The sequence below is a fragment of the Ovis canadensis genome, chromosome 1 (genome assembly GCF_042477335.2).
Source record: "Ovis canadensis isolate MfBH-ARS-UI-01 breed Bighorn chromosome 1, ARS-UI_OviCan_v2, whole genome shotgun sequence".
Lineage (NCBI taxonomy): Eukaryota > Metazoa > Chordata > Mammalia > Artiodactyla > Bovidae > Ovis > Ovis canadensis.
Genome location: NC_091245.1, coordinates 88,153,338 through 88,167,199, shown reverse-complemented (window position 1 = coordinate 88,167,199; position 13,862 = coordinate 88,153,338). Strand labels below are relative to the sequence as shown.

Sequence of the window (13,862 nt, the reverse complement as noted above, 5' to 3'; positions counted from 1 at the left end):
GGGTTGACAATAGAGCCATGACTCAGACCTAGCTCATGCCCCTGCCTGGGCAAACGTGCAGCGAAAGAAGCTGTCTCCCGTGTCCCCTGCCTGGGCAAACGTGCAGCGAAAGAAGCTGTCTCCCATGTCCCCTGCCCACATGCCCTTCTCTTCCTCCCTGTCTGCTCCCAGGGCAGGGCCCAAGCTTAACCATTCACCTCCTGTGAGAACTTACTTGTTTGTGCCCCACTCAGGGGCCAATGACTGACGATCTCTGCATCCTCCAATAGGCCGCGAAGCTTTTGGTCCCCTCCCATCAATAGGTGAGGTCTGTATGCCCTTCCGTTAACTCTGGGCAGATGCTGTCACCCACAGAGTATGGCTGAAGTGATACTGTGCCATTTTCCAGGCCCGGGCCTTAAGAAATTGGCAGCTTCTACCTCCTGTCTCTTGAAATGTTCTCTCTGGGTAACTTGAGCCATCGCATACAAGTCTGGCCGCCCGGATGTGAACTGTGCTGTGGAGTCCAGTTGTCTGGGGAGTGTGTGAGCTTAGACTGCCAACCGTTCTCACTGAGGTGCCAGTCATTTGAATGAATGTGAGTGAGCCTGCCTTGGGCTCTCTGGACCAGCTTATCTGCTAGTTGAATACCACTGAGCAACCTCAGTTGCCACTAGAAGAGCCACACGGATAAGCCCTGCATGAATTCCTTACCCAAAAAACCACGCGATTTAATAAAAATGGTTTTTTCAAGCCACTAAGCCTTGGAGTAAATTGATACATAACAACATGTTATCTCATTCAATCCATTCATTATACCTATCTTACAGACTCGAAAATTAAAGCTCAAAGGGCTTAAATAACTATCTCTAATTACTCTCTCAGGAAGCAGAAGTCTAGCTGTCGTTTGAACTTGAACTTGGGACATCTGACTCTGTAACTCCCTCAAACTCAAGCATTTGTGATACTGCTTCTTAGTGAATTAATGTGTCCTTTAGGGCTGGCATTCCAACCCCAAACATTACCTCCAAATAAAGAAGTGAATTAATTTTCAAAGAGTGATATTTTTAGTACCAAGACATTCCCCTGTTTGAGAGAGAGGAGATTTGGAGATGGTGGGTGGGAGAGGAGGGGCTCCTTTCTCCAAACTCAGGACAGTGGGTGCTGATTTATTTATCTTTGTATATCCATAGGTGGCACAGAGTCTGTTCATGGTGGACACTTAATAAATGATTGTTCAAGAATAAATTAGCCACAAAGGAATAAGAGATGGAGAAACTGGTAAGTGGACTAAGAGCTGGAGCAAGAGGTTGTTGTGCCATCTGGTGGCTATTCTTGGAACAACACTTTCTTCTCTGCGGCAGGAAAAGGAAATAGAAGGTTCCTTGGGGCACTTAGGCTGTGTCAGGGATCAGGCAGCCTCATTCTAGACTGGAGTGGGGTGCTGTGGGGTGGGGCCTCCCCCAGGAGCCAGAGTTTTTGTTTCTTCCAATGTCTGTGCCCCTTGAGAGTGGACAAAGTGGTGCTTCCCCTATCCCCCAGCTCATTCTGTTCTTCAGAGCTGAGCATTCAGCAGATGCTCAATAAATACTTGAGACTGAACTTTGAGAAAACAAGCAATGTGCAGTCTCATATTTCATCTCTACCCTCTAATGAAGTTTGCGAAAGAGATAGCTACCTTGAAGAGATGGGCCATTCCCTCAGAATTTACACCACGGCCTGCTCCTAGAGAACTCTCCAGCCCCCTGCTGCTCGCTACCTGACTCCCAGGCCTCTGGACACTGGCACCTTCCCACCCCCAGCCCTCCCCACCTCCACCCTGGCAGAACTGACCGGCTTTCTTCCCGGCAGTAAAGCAGGGCAAGAATTTCCCCTATGACATCTTGTACACAGACACCAAACACCATCAGATGGAGCCTCATTTCCCTCACTTGGAATAACCTGGACAGCGGTGCATTTCTGAGCTGTTACTCTGTGCTCACAGGAGATTAGACGTGTGAACTACTCGGAATCCATAAGGCCTGCTGCCAGTGTGTGTGCTATCAACCATTCTGGACAATTCCTAGGGGAATAAATGCGTGCCCTTCTTCATGCCCCTCAGACTCCTCAGCTGGACAGCCAGCCAGCTTCCAGACTCCCACGGTGGTCCTCGCCCACACACACCCCCAATCTGTCCTCAGGATCTGTGACCTCCCCCATCCCCTCTCCCTGACCCTGGAGCAGGTCAGAAAGGCAAGAGGCGTTGGGTAAGAACAGACACTTTATTGTACACCATGTGGGGAGCAGAGAGGAAGGAGGGGCTGCAGGGGTGACGGTGCCTCATCCCCCCCCGGCCGAGCGCCCTTGACCCAGGGTTCTGACCAGCGTGGGACACGTGGCCTGGACTCGCTCTGAACTGAAGCCAGAACTGAAAGGGTTGCTGGCCGTGTGTGCTTGGGTCTGTACAAAGCAGTGCCTGCGATGAGAAGGGACTCTGGGCCCTCCTTCTCCACCCCCAGTCACTAGGCTCCATTGAAGGGGCAGCAGGCCCCACAGGTGGGGGCTCAGGGTGTCAAACGTGTCCCAACCTGTATTCTGGTAGCAAGTGGTGGGGGTAGTGCGGCTGAGAAGAAGGGCAGAGGGCAGCCCCCTGCCTGTAATGCAGGCCTGCTTGGTCCTGGGACCATGCAGGCTCTGACCCCTAGCCTCACGTCCTATAGGCTGACTTGAGGGGTCTCTTCCTGGCACTAGGAAAGCAGCAGTCCCACGGACTTATTGCTCAAAGGCAAAAGTCAGTCTGGTGGGCATCAGCCTGTGTGCCCACCCATCCACCCAACATGGGTCTCCCTCAGGCTTCAGGTTGCCTCAGCGGAGAGGGCTCCCTGAGCAAGAAGCTGGTGATGGGGGCTGGAGGCCAGGCAGAGGTGGGACCGGGGACCAGGGACTCCTTCAGGGACACCCCAGGCCCGCCCTGCCCCGCCCAGGAGTCTGCTCTGTTCCCGGTGGACACTGCATGGACAGCACCAAAGTGAGCCCCCTGGAGACTCTGTGCAGGAACACAGGGGCCCGGCCCTCTTTGACCGCCTCCTGCTCCCCCAGAGAATTTGGGGCTGGCTCTTACCTGTTAGATGCCCCACTTGCCCTTGACCCCACTGGCCCCGCCCACTCCCAGCTCCCCTGAGAGTGAGCAGAGAGGTGTGTGTGTCAGAAGCACACAGGAGGGGCAGCCGTCTTCTCTGAGCGCTGTCAGGGACGTCTCAAGGACAAACGCCGGACAGAGGCACTCTGAGATGAGGCCCTCTTGGGGCCTCAGCATCTTCAGAAACCCAGCACTTTCCCCGGGGATGAAGAGCTTGTGATGCCAGTGGGCACAGCCAGAAGTCTGGCTGGAAAATAAATGTGCAGACTTCTCCCACCCCTTAAGACCCCTCATTTCCTGTTTCTGGCAAGCCTGATGGTGTGAAGGCAGTAAGTCACCAGCAAGAGGCATATGCTTTTCTCACAGCCTTCCCACAAGACTCTACCCTGAGGCCTTGCCCAACACAGCTGAGAGGAGGAGGCAGCATGGTCTTCAGGAACGTGAACACTAAGAGTCATAGATCAGCACCCTACGCACACCCACATATGTGCACACACACACACACACACACACACCAAGCTCTGGGCCCTATGTCTAACGGCAGAGACACAACAGGATGGGCCCAGCCTACAGCAGCAGCTATAAGCGCTACTAAGCCCACAGGACCAAGCAGACGGCCGCAGCTCAGCCACCCTGTCACAGGTTGGCACGATAGGGCCTGGTCCAGCCACACGCTACAAAATTAAAAATATATCAAATATACAATGAAAATAGATCTGTACAGCACTGAGGATGAAAATAGTCCACCAGCCACAGTATAATATTGGGTTTGTCATTTAACAGCATTTACACCCACATGTACAGATTGAATATACAATAGAAATAGAATATATAGAAGAGTATATATAGTAGTGTCTCTCCTGGGGCCTTGCTTTTCCTGGTGCTATTTCTGCTCGGGATTAGGCACAGGGCCAGGCAGGAGGCGCTGTCAGGTGAAGGGGTGCCTATGGTGGGATGCTGTGCCCCAAAAGCTCATGTCTGTGTGTGGATGTGGACCCCCCTCCCCTCATACACTCAGGAGGGACAGGCGGGGCTGAGAAGGCTGGCAATGGAGCAGGTGCAGGGGAGGGATGAGGAAGAGAGATGGCGAGTGGACCCCAAGTTGGGTGGGGGAAGCCAAGGGACTAAGGGGTGAAGAAGAGGATCTGGGGCTACTGTGCCCCTGCCAGTGCTGAGAGCACTCAGAGGCACAAGAGCAACTCAGGGCCCTCTGTGAGGGGCGTCAGGCCAAGCACCATGGCCTGTTCCTGCCGTGCCCACCACAGCTCTCCAAGATGGAGGTCTGCTGTCCCAGCCAGTCTTGCTCCCTCCCTCCGCCCCTTCTCCCCTTCCTTCCATCCATCCATCCTTGCATCCTTTCATCAGTCCATTCATCGCTCTGCACACTTCTGACCTCCAATCAGATCCTAATCCTCTTAACCTACAACCCTATCCTGGGGGCGTGAAGGTAAGCATGGGTGGGGATGCTTCAAGGCTGGGACCCAGGACAGAGTCCCGGCCCTTGCCCTGGGCAGCTTCGGTGTACCCAGTGCTGCATGCGGCCCTCCCTGCCACTGGCCAGGCAGCCTGGGGAAGGTTTCTGAGGTGTCCACACACGCCGTGCACACCGGGTGGCTGTGCTTATCCAAGGAGAGTGGTGGTGGCCCAAAGGGGCAGTGAAATTACCACTTTCTCCAGGTGTGAGCCCCTGAACACCAGGGGCCCCTGTTCCAGGAGAGAAGCTGCCACTAGCGAGAAAGTCAGGCCCTGGGTGAGAGGGGAGGGGGTGTGCTTCACAATTGTGCTCCAAATCTGAATTGTGCTGGGAACCATCAGGTGTGCTCTGGAAACCTCTCCTCTCCGAGCGCAGAGACAGAGGCACCGCTCTGGCCTCCAGGACAGGGGTGGGAGGGCAGGCAGGCTCAGCCCTAAGGGAGGTGGGAATAGTTCTGGGGCCAGGCATCGCCCTTTCAGGTGGGTGGGAGCACTCCCCACCCACCCCAGGCAAGGCCGAGGTCCTGGAGGTCTGTCTTGAGCTGGGTGCTAAGGTGCTAAGGAGCCCCCTCATCTCACCACCTCTGCTGCCATGGCTCACGCTCAAACCAGCGGAAGCCATCTGCCTCACCAAGCAGAGCCTGGGGATTTCTGCAGACTCCATCCCCAAATCAGAGCCCTGAGTCCTGGCACCTCTGTCCCATCACTAACCTGCAACTGGGCACCTCTCGGCCAGGACACCCTGCCTAACCCCTCCCGATGACCCTCGCCACAGCTGCCACCTGGCAGCACAGACCTAAGGGGCCCCAAGACCTAAGAACTGCAGGCACCAGCAGGAGAGGGAGGGAGGGATGAACTCGAGAGCAGCCACTTGGAGACTCCCCTGTGCCCGGAGTCGAGACTTCTGGGTGGTTCCAGCTACTCAGCGGCAATTTGGTAAGACGATCTCAGAAGGTTAGCTGGGGTGGGGGCTTAGCTTGGGGGACAGAGCTTCTCCCAGGCCCCACTCAGATCTAGGGAACACAAGTCGGCTGGGACAGGGGTCGGGGATGAGACAGGGCAGAGCCCCTCTCCTTGCGCGGAGGGCCTGGCCTGGAAGGCGAGGCCAGATGGGAACACGTGGGCTGGCTGAGTGTGTGTGTGTGTTGGGGGTGGGGGTGAGGTGGGCAGGGCAGGGCAGTGGTCACAGCTCCGACTCAGGGGTGCCGGCCAGGAGGTAGCCACTTCCATAGCGTCCATTGGGGTTGCCGCTGGTCTCCAAGGGTGAGGTACTGCCAGGCCCTAGATAGGAGCGGTGAGTGGGCATGGGGGAGGGTGCCTCGCTGGGCACCTTGCTGAGGATGAAGCGGGTCTCGTCGTTCTCCTCCAGGTTGGAGATGTCCTTCATCATGCGGCCCTTCTTGTAGGACACGGAGAGGGTGTTGGAGCCGTCGGACAGCAGGTGGAAGTGCCGCAGGACGAACACCACAGGGATGGGCAGGACGGCCACGACAATGAGCGTGATCAGGATGGCCATGGCCCAGTTGGGGAAATACAGGTAGCGCTCGGCAGCCTAGGGGTGCACACAGGTGAGCGCTGCTGCCTGCCTCGCTCTGCAGCAGCCTCGCCCTGCAGCAGCCTCGCCCTCTCAGACTCCTCCTGCCCACTCCCATCCCTCCCACACTGCCCAGGCACTGGCAGAGTTGGGGTCATCAGGCACTGACCCTCAGGTCAGCTGGTCCCCTTGGCTAAGGGCTGAGCCTCCCCAGGTCTCATTTTCTATACTTGTGTAAAGTTGGGCTGGTCACAGAGTCATCCACAGAGAAGGGAAGCATGGGTTAGAAAGACTGGACAAGTGCATTCAGCTTTCTGCCTGTTTTCCCATGTGTGTGATAGCAATAAAACCATCTCTCTCTTTGGGTTGCTGAAAAGGTTACAGATCAGATGTACAGAGCCCCTGGTGGGGCCCGGCACCAAGCAGTCACCCTGTAAGGGTTTATCTCTATTACCTGTTGTATTAAAGGCCTGGGAAGATGCCACCCCAGATCCCTGGGGTTTCAGGCCCCCACTCTCACCTCCTCCCTGATCCAGGCGCTGTAGCCCGGGGGCGTGACCCCAAGCTGGATGATGCTGGCCGTGGTGAGCACAGCCATGCATAGCGGAGACACGAACTTCCACATGTAGAAATAGAAGCGGTAGGGCTGGAAGCCCAGCATCTCCGTCAGCTCCTGCATGAACCTGCCAGGAGCAGCAGAGAGTCCAGAAGTTGGCACCCCCACTGCACTTGCCCAATGCCCCCAGACTCCTGAAAAGCCTTCACTCACAAGTCCCTTCTGTCCAGGCTCTTCCACTCTTCACATTCAGTACGTTAGTCTGTGGCCCTGATGGCCTCTGAAAAGCCTCTGCTAACCTCTAACTTACTCTATGTCACATCACATCTCACCCAGGGAAGGGATACCGGCCACAGGGCACGCCCTGGGCACCTGGATAGGCCCCACAGGGCTTTCCCGGGCACCCAACCCCACTCACACTGACCTGGCTCTAGACTCCCCCTGCTGGAGGAGAGGCAGAAGTGCCTGTCCCTGGCATCCAAAGGCAGAAGGCTGCCCTGACTCAGGTTTCTAACCATTGGGCCTATGGGTGGAATTCGGGACACTGGCAGACTGTGTACATGAATGGCAATTAAAAAATCATCTTTACCTCAGTAACACCTAACTGAAATCTTGTGTTTCTTTCTATTACAAGTGCAAGCAATGACAGCAGTATTATCAGTACCCATGAGGCTGTAAGGAATTGATTAAATCACAGATATTTTATCACACTACAATTGAGATACCTACAAATGTCATTTATGCTCATCACTACTTAGAAATTACCGTTGTTATCAGACCCATAGCTAGATCTTGTAACTTAATGCAGTAAGAATAAAGCACATGTGTATTATTGCTGTATCACAGATTTAAAACATTATTCCGCTAATATTCAGGATAAATTCTAGGGCTTCCCTGGTGGCTCAGTGGTTAAGAATCCGCCTGCCAATCCAGGAGACACGAGTTCGGTCCCTGGTCCGGGAAGATCCCGCATGCCTCAGGGCAACTAAGCCCGTGCTGCACAGCCAGTGAGCCTGTGCCCTAGAGCCTGAGAACCACAGCCACTGAGCCCGCGTGCCTCGAGCCCATGCCTGCATTAGCAGAAGCCACTGCAACGGGAAGCCCCTGCACCGCAACCTGAGAGCAGTCCCCACTCCCGCCCAGCGGCCTGGGGCAGTTGGAAATTTGGTTTCCCTAAGTGATCTGTAGGGGGCCACTTTCTGGCTAACATTCTGACTCTGTGACCTGCTGCCTAAATCACAAGCAGCCCTGGAAACACAGCACTCTCTGGGGAGTCATGAGGCGACGGACCTCTCCTCCTGTTCCCTACCTCTCCCCACACACCCCCACCCCTTACTTCTCGGTCCCATAGATCCAGGCCACTGCGACATTCTCGAGGATAACGATGACGGTGAGCGGCAGGGTGGCCGAGTAGTCATCAAACATGGTGACGAAATAGTTTCCGGAGCGCTGGACGAACAACAGCCCCACGAAGAATGCAAAGACACAGCAGCCCACTACAGAGAGCCGGGAGGCCAGTGTGGGGGCAAAGGTGCAGGGTGGGTGGGGCCTGGGGTGTCTTCAGGGCCCCCAGGTTCCTCCCATCCCAGCCCTCCCCCCAGCAGGCCTGCAGCTCACCCTCCAGAAGGCCCAGCCCTGCATGGAGTGGGGCAGGGGTCCAGATGCCCAGGTTCTGAGCTCCCACTCTACTAGGTGGGGAGCATCCTGGAGCTGGGAGTATCAGGATGAAACAGGGTGCAGGGTTGGCAAGGAGGGAGGCCATCCTTCCCAGACACCTCAGCAGGCCCTTGGGGAGAGGGGCAAGTGAACCAAGAAAGAGGCCTATCTCCCAGCCCAGGTTTGGCACAGATTCCCAAATAGCCTTCTCCCTTCTGGCTCTGAAGTGCTCTTTTTGGGGTGGTTCCAGATGCGTCCCGGGTTGGGTAGGAGTAGGGAAGCTTTCTAAGTATGGAGTCATGAATAACCCAGTAGGAACCCAATCTTCCTAAAGTCAAAGCCACCACCTGATAGCTTCCCCCGCCCTACCGGGGCAGCCCACAAGGCCAGTGGGGACCGCTGGGAGGAGTTACCTGTGAACATCTCCTTGGGCACCTTGAAAGTGTCGATAATGGGCGTGGTGATGCCTGCCATGGTGCCGATCATACTGCCCAGGCCCAGGTTGATGAGCATCAGGAAGAACATGACAGACCAGAATGGGGAGGCAGGGAAGTGCGTCATGGCCTCGGTGAAAGCGATGAAGGCCAGGCCTGTGCCCTGCACAGACTGAGGGTGGGGGCAGAGGGTGGGGCTCAGTGGGGGCCATGCCCACCTGGGAGCCTCCTGCTTCCTTCTCTCTGCCCTTGGAGCTTTAGGAATCACTGTTCCCTCTTTCCCAGTGATCCCTGCCCCTACCTAAATTCTCTTGTTTCTGGCCAGTGGGTCTCAAACTTGAGTGGGCATCAGAATATACCCCAGGGAGTAAAACACTAATTCAGGACTTCACCTGTGAGACCTGGAATCTATGCATTGTCTAAGGACCCCCAGCGATTCACATGAAGATGCTCTCTTTTAGAGACACAACCAGCTCAAGACTCTCCTCCTCTGAGCAGTGCAGCCATCTCCAGCTCTGAGTTCCAGACCTTACCATAGCGGTCTCAGCCTCTGCCACCCAGCGGACTCACATTGGAGCCTTTAAAAAACACTGATGCCTGAGTCTCTCCCCAAGGACAATGATCTGCTTGGCTTAGGGATAGAGCTGGATATTAAGGTTTTATAAAGCCCCCAGGGGACTCTGATGGGCAGCCAAGGTGGAGAACCACTGCTGCAATGTTGGGGCCCCTGCTCGTGGGGAACTGACCACACACTGTCCACTGACATCACTTCTGCACCCTCCTCACAGTGTCAGGGTTTGGTCAGGGAACACCCACTCCAACTGTGTGAGAGTAGTGCTTGTCATTTGGTTGTTATCAAGATTGTATTATATTTAAAAAATCCTACCTCTGTCCAGAGGACCAGGCCCCACCTGTGAGAATGGGGCAGGGTCTCAAGGAAGGGGGCCGTCCTTTATACTGTCAGGGGAAGAAACCAGGGAGGAGGAGCCCAGACAAGGCCTTTTAGCTCTTGATCACATGGGAAGAGGTGAAGGGGACTCAGTCCCTGAGCATTAGGTTGGTGCCAGTAGAATGCAGCTAACTTTTCAACTATTCATGGGGTTCTTGATGTTTGAACAAACTCCCGGAGATAGTGAAAGACAGGGAAGCCTGGCGTGTTGCAGTCCACGGGGTTGCAAAGAGTCAGATGTGACTGAGCAATTGAACAATGACTTTTTAACAAGCAGGGAAAGCTTCACCATCCCCGGCTCCATGGAGAAGGGCAGGGTTGGCAGAGGCTGACAGATGGGAGCTGGTGCAGCCCCCAGTGAGCCCTGGCAAGCGGTGGATCCCAGGATCCCATGGGCATGTCTGTCTCCTGTTACCCCTCCTCACAGAACAGTCACTTTGAAAGTCTCTGGCTGTGCAAACGGGGACAGAAGCAGAGTGTCTAAGCTTGGGCCTGCTTGTCAATGAAGGGCAGCATATCCCTGCCCTCCCCAGGGGCTAAAGGTCATTGTGGCCCTGCGAGTGGGGGAGGGGCAGAAGCATCAAGACTTGAACCCTGGCTCTCCAACTTCCTAGCTGTGAGATCTCGAGCAGGCTCCCAACTTAAAGGCTGCTTGCCTGTAAAACAGGAGACGACGTTGACACTCAGCTCTCAGCGCTGTCCTGAGGGCCCCGGAGGGACAGGCAGCAAAGGGCAGATGCTAATGTAAACACTCACATTCTGCGTGCCATGTCTAAGGCACAGTTCCCAGGGCATCACACATGGCAGTGATGGGTGCGCAGGAAACCCGTTCAAGGAACGGGTGAGCTGTCCGGTTCCCTGTGATTTCCGGGATGTGTGTGTCTGTCTTGTCTTCTCGGTGAGACTCAGCCTACCTCAGGGCAGGGGTTTTGGCCAGTACCTTTCTCTCCGGCACATAGTAGATCCTCGCTTATCAAACCAAAGAATGAGTCCCTGGAGGCTTTCTGCACCCAAGCTCCAGCCACCCATAGCCTGTCTCTGGGCCCTGCAATCCCACATCTGCCTTCCTGCCCATCCTGGAAGGACAGCCTCCCCCATACCTTATCTAGCTCGTCCTCCAGAAGGCAGGGATCGAGGCCCAGGGCTGAGAAATGGTCCTCCTTCACGGTCTTGATGACCTTGTACATCTCTGCATAGTCCTTGGTGGTGAGGTGGGAGAAGTTGACGTGGGGAGGGATGAGGGCCCGGCTCAGGACATCATTGTTGAGGTACCCCAGGATTTTCTCAGCATTCCTGCAGCACAAAAGACACAGCAAAGTAAAAACATTTTAAAAAAAAAAAGGTTTTTTAAAAAAGTGAAGGTAAAAAGGCAGGACTGGGCACCATCCAGGGGTACCTCGCAGACACCCAGGAAGGTCACTGAAGACCATGGACACAGACATCTCTGAAGCTGGCCCTGTGGTCCAGGGCTGAGGACAGAGAGCTGCTCTGACCTCCATCCCCCAGCCCCAGTGGAGGGGGGCTCTCCCAGGGGAAGGTGGACTGGAGAAGAGAGGACAGGAGGAGAGGGGCCACCTACTCGACCACACACTTCTCGTTCATGATGTTGGCCTTGAAGCCCAGCACAGCGAACACCACGAGGGTGGCCAGCACCGAGGTGAAGAAGTTGATGAAGGACACCAGGGCAGCATCAAAGTGGCAGTTGTTGTCCTGCTTGTTGTAGCTGGAGAAGGCTATGACGCCCCCGAAGCCCAGCCCCAGAGCGAAGAAGACCTGTGTGGCTGCCTCCCGCCATACCTGGGGGTCCAGCATCTTGTCCAGCTACAGTAGGGGAGGGGCAGCCATGGCAGGGCGAAGAAAAGAGACACAGAGATAACGGCTTTAGCAAATTCCCTGGCAGTCCAGTGATTAGGACTCAGCACCTCCAATGCGGTGGCCTGGTTTCCATTCCTGATCGGGGAACTAAGATCCCACAAGCCACGTGGGGCAGCCAACAACAACAAAAAAGAGCTTTATTCACCTGCAGTAGAATTTCCACCACACCCTCTTTCCTCAGCCTCACAGAGGCGGCGCGGCACAGTGGTAAAGAACTGTGGTTGCGTGACCCCGGGCAATTCCCTTAGCCCCCTGAGCCTCAGGTTCCCCACAGGTAAAACGCAGAAATTAAGAGTATCAGGAATCTAAAACATACAATGAACTGGTGAATATTACGAAAAAGAAACAGACTCATAGATACAGAAAACAAAGCAGTGGTTACCAGCGGGGAGAAGGAGGTGGGGAGGGGCAACACAGGAGCAGGGGATCAAGGGGCACAAACTATTGGGCTTCAAATAAACTGCGAGGATATATTCTACCTCACAGGGAATACAGCCAATGTCTTATAATAACTATAAACGGAGTATAACCTGTAAACATTGTGAGTCACTATATTGTACACCTGTAATTTTAATAATATTGTACGAAAACTATGTGTGTGCATGTGTGTGCACGTGTGTGCGCACGTTTGTGTGCATATGTGTGTGTACGCTCAGTCGTGTCCAACTCTTTGTGACCCCATGGACTGTAGCCCGCCAGGCTCCTCTGTCCATGGAATTTTCCAGGCAAGAATACTGGAGCAGGTGGCCATTTCCTCCTCCAGGGGATCTTCCTGACCCAGGATTGATGTCGCATCTCTTGCATCTTCTGCATCGGGAGGCAGATTCTTAACCACTGCACCACCTGGGAAGTCTGTACATCAACTATACTTTAATAAAAAAAAAATTGTATCAACTTCAGATGATTGTTGTGAGACCTAGGTAAGTTAAAATAAATGCTGTGTGCTTAAGTAGTAATTCCAGGTTAATTTTAACTGCCATCACTGCTTACCATGGAGCTATCATATCAAGGAACATCTTCAAAGCTATCAGCAATGATGTGTAGGGCAAACTCCAGGGAGTGTCATTCGCTTAGACTACAGTGTGAATGGCGCCTCCTGGAGCCATGCAGTATATGGCCTGCACAACAGTACAAGACAAGTAAGAACACCAATATCTCCCTGATACCTCATCCAACCACGAGAAAGACACCAACTCCTCCCTCTTGCTCACCCAAACTCCCTTTTCCAAAAAAGAAAAAGACCTAAAGTTCATCTGCACATGCCCTAGATCACAGAAGAACCACCCCCTCAGCTCACCCAACTTGAAGCACAGAACTCAGACACTTCTTAGAGAGGGGACCCCTGGCCCGACCCTCCACCTGTCCTCGGATGTGAGAAGAGCCAGGACCTCCACAGCATCTAGAGGGCATGGGGTAACTTCCAAACATTTTCATGTCTGTTTTCCTTATACTGTTTGTTCCTCAAGGCAGGGACTAGGGCCTGGGCCCAGCATAGGATTGTGGAGTCAGACAGACCCAGATCTAAGTCTGACTCCCTCTTGAAACTGTTGTGAAGGCTTAGGCAAATGACAGTACCTGTTTCATAAGCTTCTGTTTTCTCAGCTGAAAAATGGGAATAATAATAAAGTCTTCCCCCCAAAAGACCAAAGAATGTTCTACTACACAATTGCACTCATTTCACATGCTACCAAGGTAATGCTCAAAATCCTTCAAGTTAGGCTTTAACAGTACCTAAACCGGGAACTTCAAGATGTACAAGCTGGATTTTAAAAAGGCAGAGGAACCAGAGACCAAATTGCCAACATCTGTGGGATCATAGAAAAAGCAAGGGGATTCCACAAAAACATCTACTTCTGCTTCATTACTATGCTACAGCTTTTGACTGTGTTGATCACAACAAACTGTGGAAAGTTCTTAAAGAGATGGGAATACCAGATCACCTTACCTGTCTCCTGAGAAAAGGGTATGCAGGCCATAGAGCAACAGTGAGAATGAGACATGAAACAACAGACTGGTTCAAAGTTGGGAAAGGAGTCCGGCAAGGCTGTATATTGTCACCTGTTATTTAACTTATATGCAGAGTATATCATGTGAAATGCTAGGCTGGATGAGTCATAAGTTGGAATCAAGATTGCTGGGAGAAATATCAACAACCTCAGATATGCAGATGATACCACTCTTCTGGCAGAAAGCAGAGAGGAACTAAAGAGCCTCTTGATGAGGGTGAAAGAGGAGAGTGAAAAAGCTGGCTTAAAACTCAACATTCATAAAACAAAGATCATGGCATC

General features: G+C 53.7%; 1 protein-coding gene across 1 annotated transcript in view; it reads right to left on the bottom strand.

The window, feature by feature from the left end:
- Positions 1-2,221: 2,221 nt before the first annotated feature.
- Positions 2,222-13,862, bottom strand: part of SLC6A17 (solute carrier family 6 member 17) — a 38,608-nt gene continuing 26,967 nt past the window's right edge. Inside the window, exons 6-11 of the mRNA XM_069573699.1 lie at positions 11,279-11,520; positions 10,800-10,992; positions 8,730-8,922; positions 7,997-8,156; positions 6,625-6,787; positions 2,222-6,122 (exon numbers count right to left, since the gene is read on the bottom strand). Of these exons, the coding sequence (XP_069429800.1) occupies positions 5,754-6,122; positions 6,625-6,787; positions 7,997-8,156; positions 8,730-8,922; positions 10,800-10,992; positions 11,279-11,520 (1,320 nt within the window). The 3' untranslated portion in view covers positions 2,222-5,753. The remainder of the gene's footprint in view (positions 6,123-6,624; positions 6,788-7,996; positions 8,157-8,729; positions 8,923-10,799; positions 10,993-11,278; positions 11,521-13,862) is intronic.